This window comes from Cyprinodon variegatus, unplaced genomic scaffold, assembly GCF_000732505.1.
Source record: "Cyprinodon variegatus isolate N-32 unplaced genomic scaffold, C_variegatus-1.0 Scaffold9, whole genome shotgun sequence".
Taxonomy (NCBI): Eukaryota; Metazoa; Chordata; class Actinopteri; order Cyprinodontiformes; family Cyprinodontidae; genus Cyprinodon; species Cyprinodon variegatus.
In genome coordinates this window covers 2501419-2520026 of record NW_015150462.1, presented here as the reverse complement: position 1 = coordinate 2520026, position 18608 = coordinate 2501419, and the positions used below count along the sequence as shown (strand labels likewise).

At 42.0% G+C, this 18608-nt stretch overlaps 2 protein-coding genes across 5 annotated transcripts in view; one reads left to right on the top strand and one right to left on the bottom strand.

Annotated features, from left to right (window-relative positions):
* The window catches only part of trak2 (trafficking protein, kinesin binding 2), an 18164-nt gene extending 3201 nt beyond the window's left edge, over positions 1-14963 (top strand). The window contains exons 2-17 of one of the 4 annotated variants that reach the window (XM_015377961.1): positions 586-778; positions 1690-1881; positions 5179-5238; positions 5644-5720; positions 5809-5925; positions 6460-6675; positions 6838-6916; positions 7235-7365; positions 7459-7533; positions 7646-7783; positions 7876-7955; positions 8130-8270; positions 8350-8648; positions 11497-11997; positions 12082-12181; positions 12329-14963. In XM_015377961.1, coding sequence (XP_015233447.1) covers positions 598-778; positions 1690-1881; positions 5179-5238; positions 5644-5720; positions 5809-5925; positions 6460-6675; positions 6838-6916; positions 7235-7365; positions 7459-7533; positions 7646-7783; positions 7876-7955; positions 8130-8270; positions 8350-8648; positions 11497-11997; positions 12082-12181; positions 12329-13115 — 3174 coding nt within the window. In that variant the 5' untranslated portion in view covers positions 586-597 and the 3' untranslated portion in view covers positions 13116-14963. Of the gene's footprint in view, positions 1-585; positions 779-1689; positions 1882-1928; positions 2248-5178; positions 5239-5643; positions 5721-5808; positions 5926-6459; positions 6676-6837; positions 6917-7234; positions 7366-7458; positions 7534-7645; positions 7784-7875; positions 7956-8129; positions 8271-8349; positions 8649-11496; positions 11998-12081; positions 12182-12328 lie in introns of those variants that run through there. The other 3 variants (XM_015377970.1, XM_015377980.1, XM_015377989.1) reach the window with 3 other exon arrangements.
* A 110-nt stretch (positions 14964-15073) lies between these two features.
* The window catches only part of LOC107086707 (E3 ubiquitin/ISG15 ligase TRIM25-like), an 8490-nt gene continuing 4955 nt past the window's right edge, over positions 15074-18608 (bottom strand). Inside the window, exons 4-13 of the mRNA XM_015377826.1 lie at positions 18065-18224; positions 17937-17977; positions 17554-17632; positions 17411-17473; positions 17069-17242; positions 16829-16936; positions 16674-16709; positions 16522-16590; positions 16357-16422; positions 15074-16280 (exon numbers count right to left, since the gene is read on the bottom strand). Of these exons, the coding sequence (XP_015233312.1) occupies positions 15706-16280; positions 16357-16422; positions 16522-16590; positions 16674-16709; positions 16829-16936; positions 17069-17242; positions 17411-17473; positions 17554-17632; positions 17937-17977; positions 18065-18224 (1371 nt within the window). The 3' untranslated portion in view covers positions 15074-15705. The remainder of the gene's footprint in view (positions 16281-16356; positions 16423-16521; positions 16591-16673; positions 16710-16828; positions 16937-17068; positions 17243-17410; positions 17474-17553; positions 17633-17936; positions 17978-18064; positions 18225-18608) is intronic.

The following is an 18608-nucleotide window of genomic DNA, read 5'->3' as shown; positions in this document are numbered from 1 at the left end:
TCAACTTTCTATTTTATTTCGGCGAAATCGGTTCTCCCTAAAGGGCAGATTAGACTTCTGCATCCACACACATCAAATGTCGCTTTTGTTGATATGCTTCTGCCCCGTTGGTCTGGAATTTCTAGGGACGCAAAGCAGTTTTCCGTCCAAATGCAAGGGGGAGCCTACTCGAGAAATCGCGAGAACTTCGGCGGCGGAAGCTTTTATCTTCCAAAACAACAATAGCGCGTCTGCAAGATATCACCGTCACAGCGATAAATCTAGAGTTGCTAGACATCGAAGAGGAACAGGTTCTGTTAATGGAGTTAGCAAAAGGACCGATTAACCTTTCGTCGTAGTTGGTCCTCGGTTTTTTAAAAATGGTGCGCCCGCACTGAATCGAGGACGACCACACAGACAGCCGGAAAGCCATACCAAGGACCAATCACAGCTGCTTTTTGTCTGCGTGCTTCCGCTTGAGGCCTGCATGGGTTTGCGACCATCCGAAGCGTAGTCACGCACAGAGACAGATTTGACGGTTGCAGAGGCGATGCGTCAGAAGCATAAATTAGCCTTAACCCTGGATTATTCTCCCATCTGTTGCAGGTAAAGGTGTGCATGAGGTCACCACCCATCAGCACAGCATCAGGATGTGATGTCACAGCAGTGACTGCCTTCCTGTCTTGTCCAGCTTTGTGCTCTTTGGAGCGGGGAGCCCCTCGTTCCCCCCTCCGAGGACGAGACATGTTTGAAGCGAAAACGCGAGCTGTGCAGAAGAAGGAGTCCAGCACGGAGACGGGTGAGGATCCGTTTTCGTCATCGCGTACAAGTTTCCTACGTTTTTTTGCCTTTTGTGTGAATCCACTGCCACGTCATGACACACGTTGGTGTTAACAGCCCTGCTTCTCTTTAGTACAGTATGTCTAGTCGTTACATCAGATGCTATTGTTAGCTCATGTCCCAGTTAACCACATATCTGCCCAAGTGGAAGGTCATTGGCCTGTTCAGCTCCAGGCCCAAACAGAGGAAACACTCATTCATTCACTGGAGCTGCAGAGCAACACAAAGAGAACAAGACTTTAGAAATCTTTTCCATGTCTAAAGCTTCCTCTTTTTGGGATTTAAATCCAATGGAGTCTTTTTTTTTTTGTAATTCTCCTGTGAGGGATTTGCACAAACCAGCCAAAAAACCACTGAAATAAAAAAAAAAAAGTCTTAATTTATTCCAAAAATATTCAAAAAATGATAAACAGAGGTCAACAAAACAGAATTCAATTGAGGCTTTAACATAAAGAAATCAAGCACAAACTGACTTAAGAAACAGGACATGAGGGAAACTTAAATAGTGGCTGATCAGACCACTGTTGACACACAAGGGGGGTAACTGACTAACAAACTAATAAACAAATACATTTAATTAAATAAAAACTGGCCAGACACTAAATACTTTTTAAATTTAACTATTTAACAAAATTACCCAAACTAAGAATATTTAAACAAATGGTAAACAAATTTCCCTTCCCATTACAAATGGTTTGATCCGCTGATTAGCCTGCAACCACCAATTGAGGAAAGCTGGAGCTCATTGCAGCCCTCCATCAGCAGATCCCAAGAACTCAAAGAAGAAAGAAATTAATCAATTGCTTCTTGATAAAAGAAACAAGCTTAAAATCAGGAGCTTAATTATTCTATTGTCTGCTTGGCTTCCAGATGAGGGGCTGGGCAGCAGCGGGAGGCATTACACCTCCAGCTCTCTGGGCTCCTGCTCGGCCGGCTCCGGCTCCCTGTACCTGTCCGACAGTCAGGACTGGGTGGTCTCCCCGAGCTGCTCTCCGGATGAAACCCCCGCTCAGGTTAACTCCATCTCCCCCATGCTGGCTGAAGAGACTCTCCGGTACATGAGTAAGTGTGCATCAACATTCATCAGCGAGGTTCTTGGGGCATCTTGCGCATGATGGATTCATTTTACAGGGCTTACTTCCTGTTTCGTTAAAAATGGGAGGGATTTTTGTTGTGTATAAAATCCGACAGAGTTGATCTGTGCATCTGCCTCGTTGTGTGTGTGAGAACTAAAGAGGAATGCACTGAGCCTGGCAGAGTGTAGCACAAGGGCCAGAGTCACGAGACCGGGTCTAAATGGCGGGAGGTTAGGGGAGGGGGGATTCTTGGGAGGACAGACGGGAGGAAAGGACAGTAGAGAAAAGGGACGCAGCATGCCGGGTTTAAACATCCGCAATGAAGAGGTTTATGATGCCGTCGCCGTGGAAGGTGAGCACAGCAAGCTCTCTGCTGGTTTGTTCTCCGTGTGTGCGTTTATGTTCAGCAAGGTCAGGGAGAGCATGGAAAGAAACGCTCCGGCCATGAGAAAGGAAGTAGGGTGAGTCTTGGCATTGTTTACTGTACAGTCAACCAAGTGCTGGTGAGCAGGAACTGCGCTTCTAGTTCAAAAAAAGGCTGCTTCCTTTTTCCATTCTGCTACAAAGCTGTGCTTTAAAATGCACCATAATCTGCAACTAAACACTAAAAAAGGTTTGGATGAAATATTGTAAAATTTCTGTAGCAGGTTTCAGTTTATATCTGCCTCATTGGTCTATTAATAGCTCTTAAAGAGGTCCGGTATGCTGAACGCGTCAATGCAGAGACAAAAATAAGAGGCTGTGACTTCCTGACATACTTTAATTTGACTAAATACGGTGTATTTTAAAAGTATTCATACCCTTTTACATGATTTTAACATACTATTAAGAGAAGAGGAGAGCTGGGCAAAGGTTTTAAATAAGGAGCTTTGCAATGGAAAAAAAATCAAAATCTAGATAAGTCATTTTTTCTTAAAATAAGTGCATTTGTTCTTGGATTGAGGAGGTAAAAGAGACATTTTGCCAATGGAACAAGACAATTGGTATTTAAAATAAGAAAACACAATTTCATTGTCTTATTTCAAGTGCAAATTATCTTATTTTAAGAGTAAAAATACTAATTCCATTGGCAAACTAGTTATTTACCTGCTCAAATTTAGGGTAAATACACTTACTTACTTATTTCTAGATTGTTTTTCCAGTGTGTTCAGCTGGAGCCAAAATTAAACTTTTAGCCTACATGCACTGCTTTGGTCAAAACCACACTGCAGCCAGTTTTATAACAAGGTGTTGGCATTATGGTGCTGTGGAGATTCTTTTTTAAGCAGGGAAGCTTGTAATTGAAACTGATTTAAGAAAAGCAAGAAAATCCTGGATGGAATCCAGTTGGAAGGCGGCGACCAGAGCTACAGTGTTTCAAAATGGCCTAGTCAAAGTCTAGAGAATCCGTTTTGTATCTCGAATATCTTAAAGTTCTACCCAGAATGTTAATGAATTTGACTGCAACACAGTGAAAGTTCATCATTAATCACTAGCTTTAGTTAGAAGAATTCAAACTGTTTACCAAGACATCAAATTAGTCCAGGAGTGACTGAGATTCAACCTTTGCTTCATGGCCTGATGACTGGTTTCCTATACGACCATAGGAAACTGTAACGCATCATAATGTTGGGTTATTGGACCAAAGGCCCAAGCTGCCGTAACACCAAAGCGCCGGCGTTTCATTGGAAGAATAAAAGTAATAAATGTCTAAATAACTCGCCTCATTATGTAAGAAGTTGAACTTCTCGGTTATGCAACGTATTGTGGGCAAAGTCCAGTCGTCTTCCTTCTATGTAACTTTCTAGGTAAACATAATAAACACTTGGGAGCATTCCTGCAAGTCAATATGATCAAAACTGTAGCATGGATGTGGATTACTGTAAGCCCGGCGATACGCTCCAGCCGCAAGGTAAAGCGATATTCCCGTGCACGCGCTGGAGCCGGTTTTTCTGGGTTATTTTCAGCCGGCTGAGATTGGAGGAGAGGGCAGCGGGACCCAGAGGTCGTTGAGGCTCTCAAATTACTGAATTGGCGCCCTGGTCTGTTTTCAGCAGCTGCATCACTGCTTTAGATTCAATGTCTGCTTAAAGGCTTTTATTACATTAGCAGAGCATGGGGGAGGAGATCTGATCTTTTGCTGCTCTTTGCACTTAATTATCCTTCGAGTCGTTATCCTGAAACTGTGTCAACTATGTTTGTTATTCAATCAGTGGAAGATTATTTTAATAGGAAAGTGAAGAGAATAAGTCTATCATTGTAGAAGTACGAGGCTTGATTTGGGAAGATGCCTGGCCGCTCAGACTGAGTGATCAGAGCTGCTGCTTCTCTTTAAACAGGTGGAACTGGGGGAGCTGTCTGTGCAGCCGGCTGAGACCTGCTCAGGTGCTAAAAGCAGATCAGACTAATCATTAGATCCTCAGGGTGCCTAAAACTGATGTATTTAAATCTTTACTCTCACTCTTTGCTTCTCTCTCCAACTTTATGCCCCCCTTATATCAGTTTATTTCCCTTTCTACTGCTCTTCTCTGGTGAATTCTCTTGTGACAGTGCTTTGCAGGCGTCACCTTCCTCCATTTTCTTTCACTTCAGTTTTAACTCTTGGTATTTTACTCAAACTAAAACTAAAAAGTAGTGTTTAATGGTTAGGACTGCAATTCATGATTTTTAAAATTATTCTTTTAAGAAAACTAAACCAAAGAGTTGAACCAGTTTTTATTCAGGCCACCCAATCCAAACACTTTCTATTGCAGCAACTGATTCCAGATACAAAGTTTTTATATTTAACATATTAAACCCCAGAGTTAGCTCAGACAAATAAACCCCCATAGAATGATGCTGCCGCCACCTGTGGGACACTTTTAGTAATTTAATTTTATAGTCAAAAAGTTTAGTTTTTAGAGGAATTTGTTCCCCAACATGACTTGTGGGAAACTACAAGTACATTCCTAGAGATTTACAACTTTCTTACTGTAGTGACTTTTTTGTTGAGTGTTTTATCTCTGCAGCTCCCCGAACATCCCATATTCTGATGATGGATTAAGCAGAGCTCTGTGAGATTTTCTTTTAATCCACTGATTTCTCCAATAAGAGTCTGAGGCTACTAGTACATGCCACACTTTTCAGATTTGTTATTTTTCTTTTTTCCCCCCTTTATTCAGTTATTCAGTGATTCTCTACTTTGTGTTTGGCTCTCACTATTAAAATGTGGAGAAAAGAAAATGTAGGACTATGAATACTTGCAAAGCGCTGCATATATAAACACGCTTCTTAATAAACCTTTCCTTCCTCCTCCTCTCTGTAGCTTATCTTGCTTTGGATCCTGCTTCTTATTCCCACCATGGCTCTCAGAGTCTCTCCAAAGGTATTCGGCTCTCCCTCCCTGCCTGCCTGTCTGTCTGTTATTCCAACTTCCTGTTGAGCATCAGTGTGCGACAGTGGCTTATGTTTTCGATGCACTGAGGCTTGGAGCCGTTTTCTGCTCGTTTGCTTTTAGATAACAGCAGTAGGTGAATAGATCTGCTGAATTTTTAACAGCTTTTATAGAACTTTTGGTTTGGCGTCTTATTTTTATTTTTCTGAGTGTACGTTTGTTAGGTAGTTAGTAAATCTAGCATTCCATTTGCTTTCTGTAGTTTCGGGTGAAACTGTGCTTGTTTTTTTCTTAATTTAAAGTTTTGGTTTGAGTTGCATGGGCGTAGATCTTGGTTGATGTGCTGCAGCAATCATGGTAGATAACATGAAATCTAGCTTAATTTTCCTCGTTTAGTCCTCAGTTCCGATCGAATGGAGCAGATGACCAAGACGTACAATGACATCGAAGTGGTCACACATCTTTTAGCTGAGGTATGCGTCCCTTGGTGTTTTTTTTTTAAACAAAGCTGCAGCCCGTTAAGCGTATGAACTCTGAGTGTCTTGTCGTCTCATTGAACAGCGGGACAGAGACTTGGAGCTTGCAGCTCGGATCGGCCAGTCGCTTCTGCAGAGAAACCACCTGCTGCAAGAACGAAATGACGCCTTGGAGGAGCAGCTTGCACAAGCTGTAGACCAGGTGCTTATTTTTCCACAAAGTTTAACATCAGTCCTTTGTATTATTCATTTTAATGATTTATTTTTTACTATGAACTCTTCTTAAAATGTTGGATAAATTACTAAATTAGATCAGTTCGGGAAGCGGTACTCTAATACAAATCTGCAAGAGGCCACAAAAAAATCTTTCAATGAATTAAAGATCTTTTTATCATAGTTAATCTAATCTATATAATGCATATATATTCAAATACAGCAAGTCAAACATTTAAGGAATCAAAAGAAGAAATCCTTGGTTAAAAATATGTATATAAGTGGTACGAAAATATTATACAACCTATACTTTCTTAGCCTCAGATTGAGCTCTGTTGCTTCTTGTTTTAATAGATAACAAAGTCATAGAGTCTGAGTACACTTATTTCTGTTTTCCTACCAAGAATTTTAAAGATATGTCTCTTTAAGATGCTTAAGCTTGCCCTAAATATGCTTTTAATCATTTTGCAAACCATTATACAGCTAAATTGCTTGGTTTCTACCTTCTATTGTTCCGTTCCAGGTTAACCAGCTCCAGCATGAGCTAACTAAGAAGGATGAACTCCTCCGGATAGTGGCCAGTGCCTCGGAGGAGGGTGAGCAAGACTCCAGCGTGTCGACCCCCCAGCAGCCACCTCAGCTGCTGGGGGGAACCGCCGCCGCCACACTCAGCCAGCTGGAGCATCTGCAGAACAAGCTGGAAGAGCTGGAGGAGGAGAACCAGGCGCTGAGATCTGAGGTACAGTTTAACCAACATTACTAAGAAAAGTATTTTTCCTGATTCTATCCAACCCTCTATTTACCTTAGCTTCCACTCAAAGCACTATCTTATTATTTTTTTTAACCCAAGATATATATTTTTTAGATATAGAAATGGGAATATTGTATTTTTTTCTTCCAGGCATGTCAGCTGAAGAGGGATACTGTGACGTATGAGGAGAAGGAGCAGCAGCTCGTCAGCGACTGCGTTAAGGAACTTCGTGAGTCATTAGTACACATACACACACCTAAGGCCTTTTAACAAAGAAGAGCTGTCAAAATCATTCTTATTTTGTGATATTACAACTAGAAAAACTTAATTATTACTAAGGATTATATGCGATTGACTGAGGAAGCAGTGTACGGTTGAATTTTTACATAATTAAGGTCAGATTTGTGCTTTGTTGACTCATTTCATTGAATTTCAATTAAGCGTTTTGAAATCTGTGTATAAAATAAAAAGGCAATCAAACTTCTGAACATTTTTCTATCAAACTGCAGTAGCTTTGCCTTGTATTGATGGCTCTGCCTCATCTCAGGCGAGTCCAACAGTCAGATGGTGTCTCTGAGCGATGAGTTGTCTCAGAAGAACGAAGAGCTGCTCAGACACCAGGAGGAAATCGCTCAGCTGCTTTCTCAGATAGTGGAGCTGCAACACAGAGTAAAGGAGGTGAGCACAACTGGTTTTTCCTAGCTTAAACCACATTTAACAGAAAATAAATAAACGTCTAAAGTCTTGTTCTCCATTGACGGTTCTTTGAAGCTGGCTCTTGAGAAAGAAGAGCTCAGGATCCATCTTCAGGCCTCCAAAGATGCTCAGAGACAGCTAACAGCAGAGGTACAGATTTAGCAACTCATGCTGAACTTTATTATTATTATTAAGCATAACTTTTACAGAAGAACATTTGAATGTTTGGACTGCATCTTGTGCTTGTTTGTGCTCCCGGCAGCTAAACGAGCTGTCAGAAAGGAACGCTGAGTGTGTGGAAATGCTTCATGAGTCACAGGAGGAGATTAAAGAGCTTCGCAGTAGAAGCAGCCCCTCCTCTGGGATTAGACGACACCTCTCCTATGGTCTCTACCCCATGGTAAGAAAACGTACGAGTTAGAAATGAATACACATTATATTGAAATGTTTTAAGTTCCCTTTCTTGGGAATGTTAACGCCATTCTGTCTCAGGAATCGCTAGCAGCAGAGATTGAAGGCTCAATGAGGAGAGAGCTAAGCATTGAGGAGGAGACCGCCTTTGAAGACCAAAGGTTGGAGACCCAAATGGAACAGAATCTTCCATCTCTTTAGGCCAAGTTGATCAGTTTGAACCCTTATTTCAAACTTAAACATACACAACAGTGTCATCTGCAAATAATCAAAATGTGCAAAAGCATGATATATTAACCCTTTAAAATGAATTGTATCATATTTGATCTCCCCAGAATTTCCCAGAAGAGAGTCTTTCAAACTGTTCGCTCGGTTAACGCCTCAGCTTCTCGTGCTGCTCTGGCCGCCCCGCCTATCCCCGGTTCTGGACAGAGTTCTTTAGTTATGACAGCCCAACCTTTCCCGTCTGTACAAGGGTAAGGCAGTATTACCTTTTTTGACCTGCCATCAAAATACCACGACGTATTTAAAGTGGTGATGCATGTCCTTTTGAAGGGAGGAGGTAAGAAGGGGGCAGCCAGGATCGCCAGGTGGAAACGACCTCACCAAAGCTCTCCATCGCCTGTCTTTACGGCGACAAAACTTCCTTTCTGAGCACCAGTTCTTTCAAACGGAGCGTGAGAAGAAGCTGCAGACCCTGTCGGGGGCAGAAGCAGATGGAGATGGCAGTGGCTGCAGCTCCCCTATGGGCAGCGTGCTCTCCTCGTTTTCAAACCTCTCCGATCTCACAGTTGCTTCCACCGTTTTCAAGACGTTCTTGCCTGAGAAGCTTCAGATCGTCAAGCCGATGGAAGGTAATGAATTAACTGCCGCCTCATTATTTTAATACTTAATTCATAACATGTTTAAAATGCAGCGGTGGAGCTATTAACTAGTTTAGTTCAATTACCGTATTTTCCAGAATATAGAGCGCACCTCACTATAAGCTGCGGCCACTAATTTTAATTTATTTTTTTATGGAAACTTGCATATATAAGCCGCACCAACCTATAAGGTGCTGATATCTACTGAAGCTTCTCCCACTAAACCTGTAGGGGGAGCTCTACATATAGCCCCTAGAGTAGGGACGAAGAAGAATGCTAGCTCCTGTTAGCTTGTTGGCTCACAGCAGTAAGAGCTTCTACTCAAAGATGTGCTTCTTTAGCTCTTTATTTCAGCTCTGCAGGAGTTGAGCCCAGTCTCTTCATTGGTTCGGCAGCTTTAATGTGGCAAATAAAGGCCAATTTATACTTCTGACGCATAGCCTCTGTGCGCGAACACGCGCCCCGTGCACCCCAAAAAAATCCTGACTACACGTCGGATGGTCGAAAACCCGCGCAGACCTCAAGTGGAAGTGCGCAGACCAAAAGCAGCTGTGATTGGTCCTTGGTATGGCTTTTCGGCTGTCTGTGTGGTCGTCCTTGTCGATTCGGTGCCGGGGCGCGCCATTTTAAAAAAACCAAGGAGTAATAACAATAACGGATAACTTCGACGAAAGGTTGATCGAGGAGGTTCGGAAGTACAACCACTTGTACGATGCCTCAGACATGTTTTCTGAAAATAAAGACTCCTGCCAGCGCCACCGAAGAGGTTCTCGTGACCATCCGCCGAAGTTCTCGCGAGTTCTCGAATAGGCTCCCTCTAGCGTTTTGGCGGGAAACTGCTGTGCATCCCTAGAAATTCCAGACCGACGTTGCAGAAGCGTACCAGCAAAACTGGTTCGCGACCAGACGCAAGCGACATTTGATATGTGCAGTTGCAGAAGTATAACCCGCCCTTAATGTCAAAATATTTGAATTCGAGACATTTGTTCTCCGTCATGTCTACTGCTAGCATGTTCTTATGCTAAATGAAAATTAGCCCCTTATTCTTTTATTTCTACAGAAAAGCCGCACCTTATAAGCGGCATAGTTCAAAGCTTGGAAAAAAAAAGTAGCTTATTGTATTCAGGAAAATACGGTAATAGTTTTCTTCAATAGAAAATAAAACAGAAGCTTATTTTATGACATTTTTTAACACATGCATGCAAATACTGGGAGACTCGGGTTACGTCTCACTTCGATGACAACGTTAGCTTAGATTTATGGCTATTTGAAAGTTTCCTTTCTTTCCCATCTTGGCTCATTTAGAGGAAAGTCATCTGAACCAGTTTACAGCATCTGTTGCCATGAGCATCTCCCCAAGTGGCTTAACGTCACATTAGCATATCAAATAATTTATAAAACTTGGCCTATTTTATCAGACATTCAAAAAATGTATTTATAAAATTAGTATTATAAACACCAATGTGTCTATTGATGTAATATGCAGTCCTGAACTGTTGAACAATTCAAGTTAACTTGATTAATAGCTGTCTGCAGTTTCTGTTGAGCCTTTGATGCTTTCATCAAGATTAAAGTATAAAAAATTGCAAGATGCTAAAATAATCCCATCACTGTGTTTTAAACAATCATGCTGCATCAAAAATGTTCTCAATATCTTATTTTTACAAATAAAATCTAAAATCTATTGCCCAATAATTTTCTATGAAAATGAAAGGGGACATTTTTTTTTATTTGTTTTGAGGCAAAGTTAGTTTTAAGCTCATTTTAGTTTTACTTCCTATCTTAAGATAAATTAGTCTCAAGTGTAAGACCTACGGTGCAGAATATATGATAAAAAGCGGAATATTTAGCTTTTAGTAAAAAATTTAGTTTCTTTGTAGCACAGACATTATAACTGTTACCTACTGTAGATATAGTTTGACTGACTTTCTTATTTAGAGTTTAGTTTTAGAAGACTAATTAGTTCCTAAAAGATTGTATTTCTTATCTAAAAGTCTATATTAGTTTAAAATTAGCTGGATTATGTTAGCTTAATTATACTGACTTGCAAGTGCTAATTGCTAATCTGAAGAAAACTGCCAAGGGTGAAGTACAGGTTTACATTACAGTAAAAAGTGTTAAGTGCTGAAAAAATAAATGGGTTTTCTATATTTTAAATAGTATTCAAGGCTTTTCTCTTATTGTTTAAGCTAGCTGTTACAAGTAAGTGTGTTAATATTAGCATTTCTTTAGATTTTCTTTTTTTACAATAAAGCTTTAGTCTAAATGTATTAAACTTATTTCACTTTTTTCCAAAACAGCAAAAGAAACTCTTTTTATAAAAATGAAATAATTATGTATTTTTGGCCTTTGCTCACCTTTGGCAGCATTACAGCCAGAACTCACCTTTAGTATATGTTTGAAAACTTGACAAGCCTGTTTTTTTTTATCTTTTCTCCCATTTCTTCTTTAGTTTTGTAGATTTTGCTAGCAAGGCAAGCAAATATCTGCTCTTGCAGCCATATTTCCTGCTTTTATTTTACCCTGATATGTACTCTGAATAGGATATGGAAAAGAAAAGGAAGAAGTTGGTTTCAAAGATGTCTCAATCAACCAAATTGTGCACAGCTGGTCCCTAATCAGGTCGAAGGAATCAGGATGCAGCTGAGCCTAGTTTCATAGCAAAGAATGTAGTTTTTTTTTAATGCAATTTTATGCATTTGCGAAAAAATATTTTTACAACTTTTAATATAGTTAGAGGTTTGATAGGCTTTGTAATAGTATTTTTTAGTTTGATACACATCTGAACTGAATGAGTGAATGAAAACTATTGTTTTTTTAATATTGTGAACATCTTTAGGTTCCCTGACGCTCCATCACTGGCAGCAGCTCGCCAAACCTCACCTAGCCACCATCTTAGACCCACACCCTGGAGTTATGACCAAAGGATTCCGGCCTCTGGCTCAGGATGCCGTGTTTCGGCTGTCGGACATGGAAGAGGATGAGGAGGGCGAAGAGCACCGAGGGATTGCAGTCCTTGAGAAAGGAACAACGGAGAAGAGTAAAGAGGAGCTCGACGGGGAAGAGGAGGAGGGCGGAATAACCTTCAATGTGCGCTCTTCATCCACTCCCGAGAACAGAAACCACCCGGTTGCACCTCTCACCAGTGCGCCTTTACCCTCCATCCGACCAACGTCACCCGGAGCACCTTCTACTTCCTCCTCTGTCCAGTTGGACCCATGTTTGACACCCAATCAGGTCGCAAGAAATTCCAATCAATCGCCTCACCCCATCCCGGAAGCTTCTACAACAGCTGTCCAATCACAAATTAGAACTTCCACCTCTATATCATCTTCTCGTGGTAAAGTATTTGTTTAAATTTCTAAATCCATAAATACTGGATTATAACTTGGAGATGTATTAACAAGCTTTGTTTTGTGTCTAGTCCAAAACCCAGGGAAGAGTGAGAGCTCCACGTTCTCTACCTACACCTTCACAACCTGTCGTATTCTCCACCCTACTGACATAACACAGGTCACACCGAGGTAAGTCGACTTTAATGCATGAAGGAAAAGATAAGATTCATTTTTAGATTAAGAGGCCATGTTGAGTTCTCCAAAGATTAGACGGAGGTTGACCTTTGTAACTGTTTTAAAGATGGTGACTCTACCTTTTTGTTTTGGTTTTCTAAGTTCCCAGTCGTCCCTTCTTGCCAATACGCCCAGCTCCATGAGAACCGGTCCAAGTACCCCTGTGACTCCCTGCAGACTGAGTTTGGGAGACTCTTTCCCTCCTCGACGCCTTCCAGCCCCCCCCGGCGGGCTGGCCAAACTGGTTCTGGAGAGAGGTATCTCTGCACAAGTTTCCACTCATCCCCCGACTCTGTCGCCAAGATGTGCTCCACGGCAACCCCTGTTACGACTCATGCCTGGCACACCTCCAAATTCCCCCTCCCAGTCCCCCACACCCTCCCCCGTGCCTTCAGAGTCTCGCCAACACCCGCCTGATAATTTTCTAGCCTCCCGTCCCGCTGAGCTCTTTCTCCAAGACGTGTACGGGTTGAAGCTGGGCCGAGCCCCACACCCGGACCTGCCAAGCCCTTCCCAGGAAACCGCTACTTTATCCTCCAAGCCAGGCCAAGACAAGGCCAACCTGGTCAGCGTCGGCCTGGTAGAAAGACTCCGTCGTTTGGGCGTCGCTAAGGTGCTGCACGGTTCAGAGTCCGACGCTGCAGCTCCGCACCAAGAGTCTGCCACTTTTGTGTCAGCAGGCGGGGGAAGCTTGATGGACGGCCTCAGGCGTAACCAGAGTCTCCCAGCGATGATTGGTGCCAGAGTAGGCAGTAAATCAGCCGCTAATCCTACCGCGCCTCCTCATCCGACATCCCTAGCTATCCCTCCAGCACCATGGGGAAACCCTAAAGAACGACGGCGACATCTCGCCTCCATCTCTCTGCCTCCGAGAAGTTCAAAACACTAAAAGCATTCATACCATAATCCTCTAGGTTTACACCTCAATCCCAACTCTTTTCCTCTCTAGCTTTGAAGAGAGTAGAAGGAGGAGGAGGAACAGTCCTTAATTTTAATGAGGTTGATTTGAAGCACAACTTGTACTCATCTGCCGTTAAGCTCGACCTCGGCTTGACTCTTAAATTGAGTTTGCATTTCAGTAGTTCTCTTGTGACGCTCTGGAAGTTCAGGTGGAACTAGATGTAAGTTTGCTGCACAAATAAGAGATGTCTTCCTTTTTATTGTATACTATTCCTTACCTCCTCCTCTGTGTCCTTCCTTTTGTCATTTCTTTCCTCCTTGTGTCCTACCCCATTTCTGTCAAGCATTTCTTTCCATCTTCTGACGTACGTTCCCCATTTCCTTGTCCTTATTTCCCTCCGTTTTTTTCAATTCCTTCCTTCATTGTTTCTATTCCAGCTCATATTTAGCGTCTTTCCGCAGTGATAACATCTTCCCTAAATTCATTTGAAATATTTTAGATTTTACAATAAAACTCTGGAAGGTTGAGCCTAGAAAAATCTGGGATTTTTACATTTAGAAAGTCGTAGAAACCCAGTGAGGAGGAAGTGGTCAGGTAAGTGTTTGAGGGTTTGTGGAAGTCGATCAGAAAGGATGAGAGAGTTTTTGAGGAAGAGAGAATTGTTAGAAGGTTGGTAAAGTGTCGACAGAGTGAGTTTTCATCTGAGCATCCAGAGTCTCGCTTTTCTAAGGGCTTGTTCTGTGGTCGGTGAGCAGAAATATTGAACAGTATCATTCCCGCTTGCATCCTTGTAAACTTTAATCCCATCTCCTGTAAATGTAAGCGTTCGACGTCAGTGGAGGAGTGATCCAACATGCTTTAATTACATTAAAACACTATTTAGACGACAGCATAACATAATACTGCCAGGTTGATTTTGTAGTCCAGCCATGCCTGTAAACATAACAGTGTTTGATTGATTTTTAATATTAACATACCTTAAATTTTCCGTCCATGTGCTGTGGCAAAAGTGTCTGCATGAAAAACATTGCCTACATGTCCCAGCATGCATCTGTCAGCAGACAGGTGGGTCTTGGTTAAAGCAAGGCCTAAACTAAGATGGACAAAAACAAAAGGGATGGGGGAGGGTTTCTTCAGGTCTTTGTGTTTTGTATATTTTTAAGAATAGGAGGCCTTAATTAAAGGCAAGCACTGTTTTCATGAAAGTTTGTTGTATAGTTTGCACTTAGTTGGTTCAGCAGATCAGTTTTGAACTAAACAGAATATTTTATCTCTTCATTAGACAGGTCAGCTTCAGACTGTGAGGAAGGAGAAAAACACTTTTCTGATCAGTTCTGCGGGTTAAGGGAAAATGCAGTACAAACATTGACCAGCAGATGGGGGTATTTCACATCTTTAAAGTACTTGAAATAAGCAATGCCCCCTAAATAAACATCCCAAAACCTTAACCTTCTGTTTGTGGCTAACCTTTACTGACTGATGTTTTAAAGTATTTAAATCCAGAAATTAATAAACGTGTTTGTTAATAAATAAGCTAAAGATTTTATTTATGTTGCATTTTTTCCACCTAAAGGGAAACCATGTGAACATAAACTTTATTTTTGTGAGAAGTTAATATTCTGCCTTGCACATGTTTCAATGAAGAGTTGTGGAAAGGAAAAGGGACTTTCTGCTAAAATGGAGAACTTTTGAGTGATTGCATCTTTTAGATTTGTTGTTGTTGTCATATCCTGTTTTTCTTGTCGAACAGAAAGCTCAGCTTCATGGCTTTTGGTGGACAAAGATAACGCAGAACTTCCTTGTTTCCCTGCTGTAATCAGGATTTTATGTTATTGCCTTTTTTTTGTAAAATAAAGTTACTGAAATTAAAATGTCTGTTTTTTTTATATAAATTTGACTTGAACAGAAACATTTTCCAAGAGGATACAGTCCAACTTATTTATTATGAACATGATAATTTAGGTGGCAATGTCACGCGATTTGCAGGCAGGTGGGAGGAGCTAAATATGGTGAAATCCTGTAAGTTACTGCAAAGTAAGAAAAGTTTTAAAACAACATTCCTGACATGGAACACGGAGGTGGCCCCAACATGCTGCGGGAATTTTGGGACACTTCCCGGGGAAGAACAGATGCATCTTAACAGCAAAAGATTTCAGACTAGGGCAGAGTTCAACTTTCCTGCAGGTTTGGATCAAAGTATATTCATGTATTGGAATGGTCTAGTCAAAGTACAAAAGTCAGTCCAGTTGAAAATTTGTTGCCAGGTTTGTCCTTATATCCAATCTGAGCTAGAAAAGTTTTGCAAAGAAGAATGAGTAACATTACTGTTCTGTAAAAATGCAAAGCAGATAATTAATATCCCCCAAACATGTTTAAAAAGTATTTCCACTTTGCAATTATGCACCAGTTTCAATTGATTTGTCACAGAAAAAAATCAATAAAATACATAAAGATTTCTGGCTGTTATTTAGGGGGAAGTCGTGGGTGCATTCGAGTCCAGAAAGAAATCATGGAACCACACTGGATAATTTACCTCCCAGTTTAAATGTCCTCATCAAGGAGCTGTTGCACTGCAACCTCATAGAGGACAGATCTTAATGCTGTCGGAGCTAGCCGAAAACTGTCCAAGGGCGAAGTCCAGACCAACCCCGACCCCGCTCCCTACTCCAAAGGTGGGATAAAGCGGCTGGGTGAAGTTGGCCCTGAAGCTGTGGAGGTGCGTCATGTTGTCCGCCACGCTGTAGAAGGACAGCATTCCCGTAGAGAGATCCACGTAGATGCCCAGACGGGGCGAGTAGGTAACCGGAATGTCCCTCTTCTCGTTGTCGTGCATGGCCAAGCAGCAGGTGTCTGACAGCTCCAGGGTCCACGACTGGGCGTTGTAACCGAGGCCGGAGCGGGCGTCGGTGCCCTTCCTGCTCAGTGCCCCGTAGGCCACCCCCATAGAGGAGCCCCTGCCCCTCCACTCCACCTCCCAGTAGGAGCGCTGGGAGTTCAGCGGGCTCTGGCACATCACTTGGGTCCAGCCGTCGAAGCGCTGCGGGTTGTCAGAGTATTGCTGTGTCGGTCCTTGCAAGGTTGCCTTAGTGTTGCTTTCAGAGAGAACCAACCGCTTGTGAGCCGTGTTGGGGTCAAGGGTCAGGCTCACAGAAACTACAGGATAAAGAAAAAAATATTAAATTTAAACAATTAAAAAGAAGTTTTAGTTTGTAATTCTTTATCCACTCACACTGAAGGAACTCCTCCCTGGTTCTGGGTTCTGGTGCCTGAATGCTGTCAAGGTTGATTTCTCTCACTAGGAAAAATCACAGCCCATGAGCAGATCTTAGAGTTTATCCTTGACTGAGTAATGACATGTAAGGTTTCAGGGTTCTAAAGAACAGCGTGGACTCACAGGCAGGGAAAGCTGGAGCTTGAGTCATGGCGTCCGGCAGAGGGGTGTCCAAGAACAGACCTGGGTTAACTGTCCAACGAGAAACAACGATCAGAAACTCACTAAATGCTGGGAATTTATTACAGACAACTGATAAAGAGCAGCCTTCTTACTCTCTGTTGGTGTTTCAGACACAGTGTCCATCGCCCCTGAGGAATCAAAGACAGGTTAGAGGAAAAATAAGATGTAGACTCCTCGGTTTTAATCAAATTTTGGGATTTTTTTTTTCCTTCCTTGACACGCTATGGAGGAAGCATAGGGGCCTTACATGGGTTCCCTCCTGCATTATTAACCGGGGTGGCCTGGTTGGTGCCTCGCCGGCGTGAACGAAATATGCTGTTGATGGACGCATTGATGGACGCCATCCGACTGAAAGCTGCAAGGATTAGAAAAGATAAATATTTAATGAAAATTATTTCTTTTACCAAATGGAGGTTGCAGGGTTTTATCTCTGCAACCTCCTTTTGCATCCACATGGTGGCGAGAAAAGACAGCAATGGAAGCGCACCATTGCTGGATGCTGGAGCTGGAGCTGGAACTGGAGCTGGAACGGGTGCAGGAACCGGTACAGGAACCTGAGCAGCTGGGATTGAAGTCGGAGCTGCAGCTGAGGCGACTGACATCTGACTGGACCTGCTCCACAGAGACCGAGCCCTGCTGGGACTGGGCTGGGCCTCTCGCTCTGTTTTAAGGTCAAAGGTGAAGAAATCAGTTAAAGTGGCCTTAAAAAAGTATTCACACCCTCTAACATGCTTTCTGATTAAAACCCTACCAGCCTTGGCTTTTATTTAAGGGCTCCAGAGTAAATGGGGCTGAATACAAAGTGCTGGATTCTTTAAAGCCCACTTACCAGTCTCTCTCTCCTCTCTTCTCCGTCTGTTCCCCTGTCCGGGAGAGCTTGTATTTCCTCTGTCTGCAACAAAGAACGATTTTTGTACTCATTTTTTCTTTCTTTTCTTTAAAGATAAAAAAGCTCTCTTTTAGAAACCTCACCTCGGGGTGTGTCCCTGCTCCTCACATCGAGGGCTGCAGGGCCTGTTGGACATGGAAAGCACGTTAATAGACTTTTTTTCTAAAAGCAAATCAAGAATAGGAGTTGCAGTACCTTGTCCTTTTCGGCCTTTACTCTGAAGACCCAGTGGAGATGCGGAACGGTTGTTTGAGTTGATATTAAACACTAGAAAGAATTGGAGAAGTTCTTGTAAGTATTATTTATATGGTTCCCCTTGAGTTTATTTAGAGAAAACTCACATTTAGCAAATCCGTCTTTCACTCCAGCCCGGCCGGCTAAAAATAGATCAGACACATTCTCGTTAAGGAAAAAGTCTAAATATATTGACCGATCATCTGATGGCAAAAAAAAAAAGCAATACTTAATACTTACAGTTCCTCAGAGTATAAAGTTGGGTGCTATTGACTGAAAGAGATTAGATGGAATAAAAGTTATGAGATGAAAGAAAATGACCAACATGAATCCAAAACCAGAAAGGTTCTGCTCACGCACCTTGGTTGGCGATCTTCCCCAGCTCCATATTGCACAGATCCTCCACCTGGTTCCTGAGGGCCAGGATCGCGCCTCCAACAGGATCAAAGGTGGCAGTCAAATTTACGCTCACATCCTCCAGGTCGCCACATTCAAGGGGAGCGCTCATCGAATCGCACGTCTGAGCGAAGACAGGACAAGCAGTTAAAAAACTTTATTAAAAATAAAAAAAATCAAACATCCGAAATAGAAAAAAAGGAATTTGAAAAATATCAGGATTTGGCAAAAATGGGTTTGAATCTGAAAATGCAATAAAAAGGAAATTAAAATAACAAAAAGGTACTTAAAATTTCAATCCTTATTATTTTACATTTCTTTGTCAGTTTTTCAGATAAGGTGAACATTTAATATTTAATTTCAACTTTTATTTTTTCTGTTTTTACTATATTTTGCAGATATCCAATCATTTTGACCCCTCCCTGACTCCATAGATGTCCCCTTACAAACATTTCCCCCGTTCTAGAAGCATCTGTGTTGTTCTCTGCTTTAATATTTGAATGCAAAG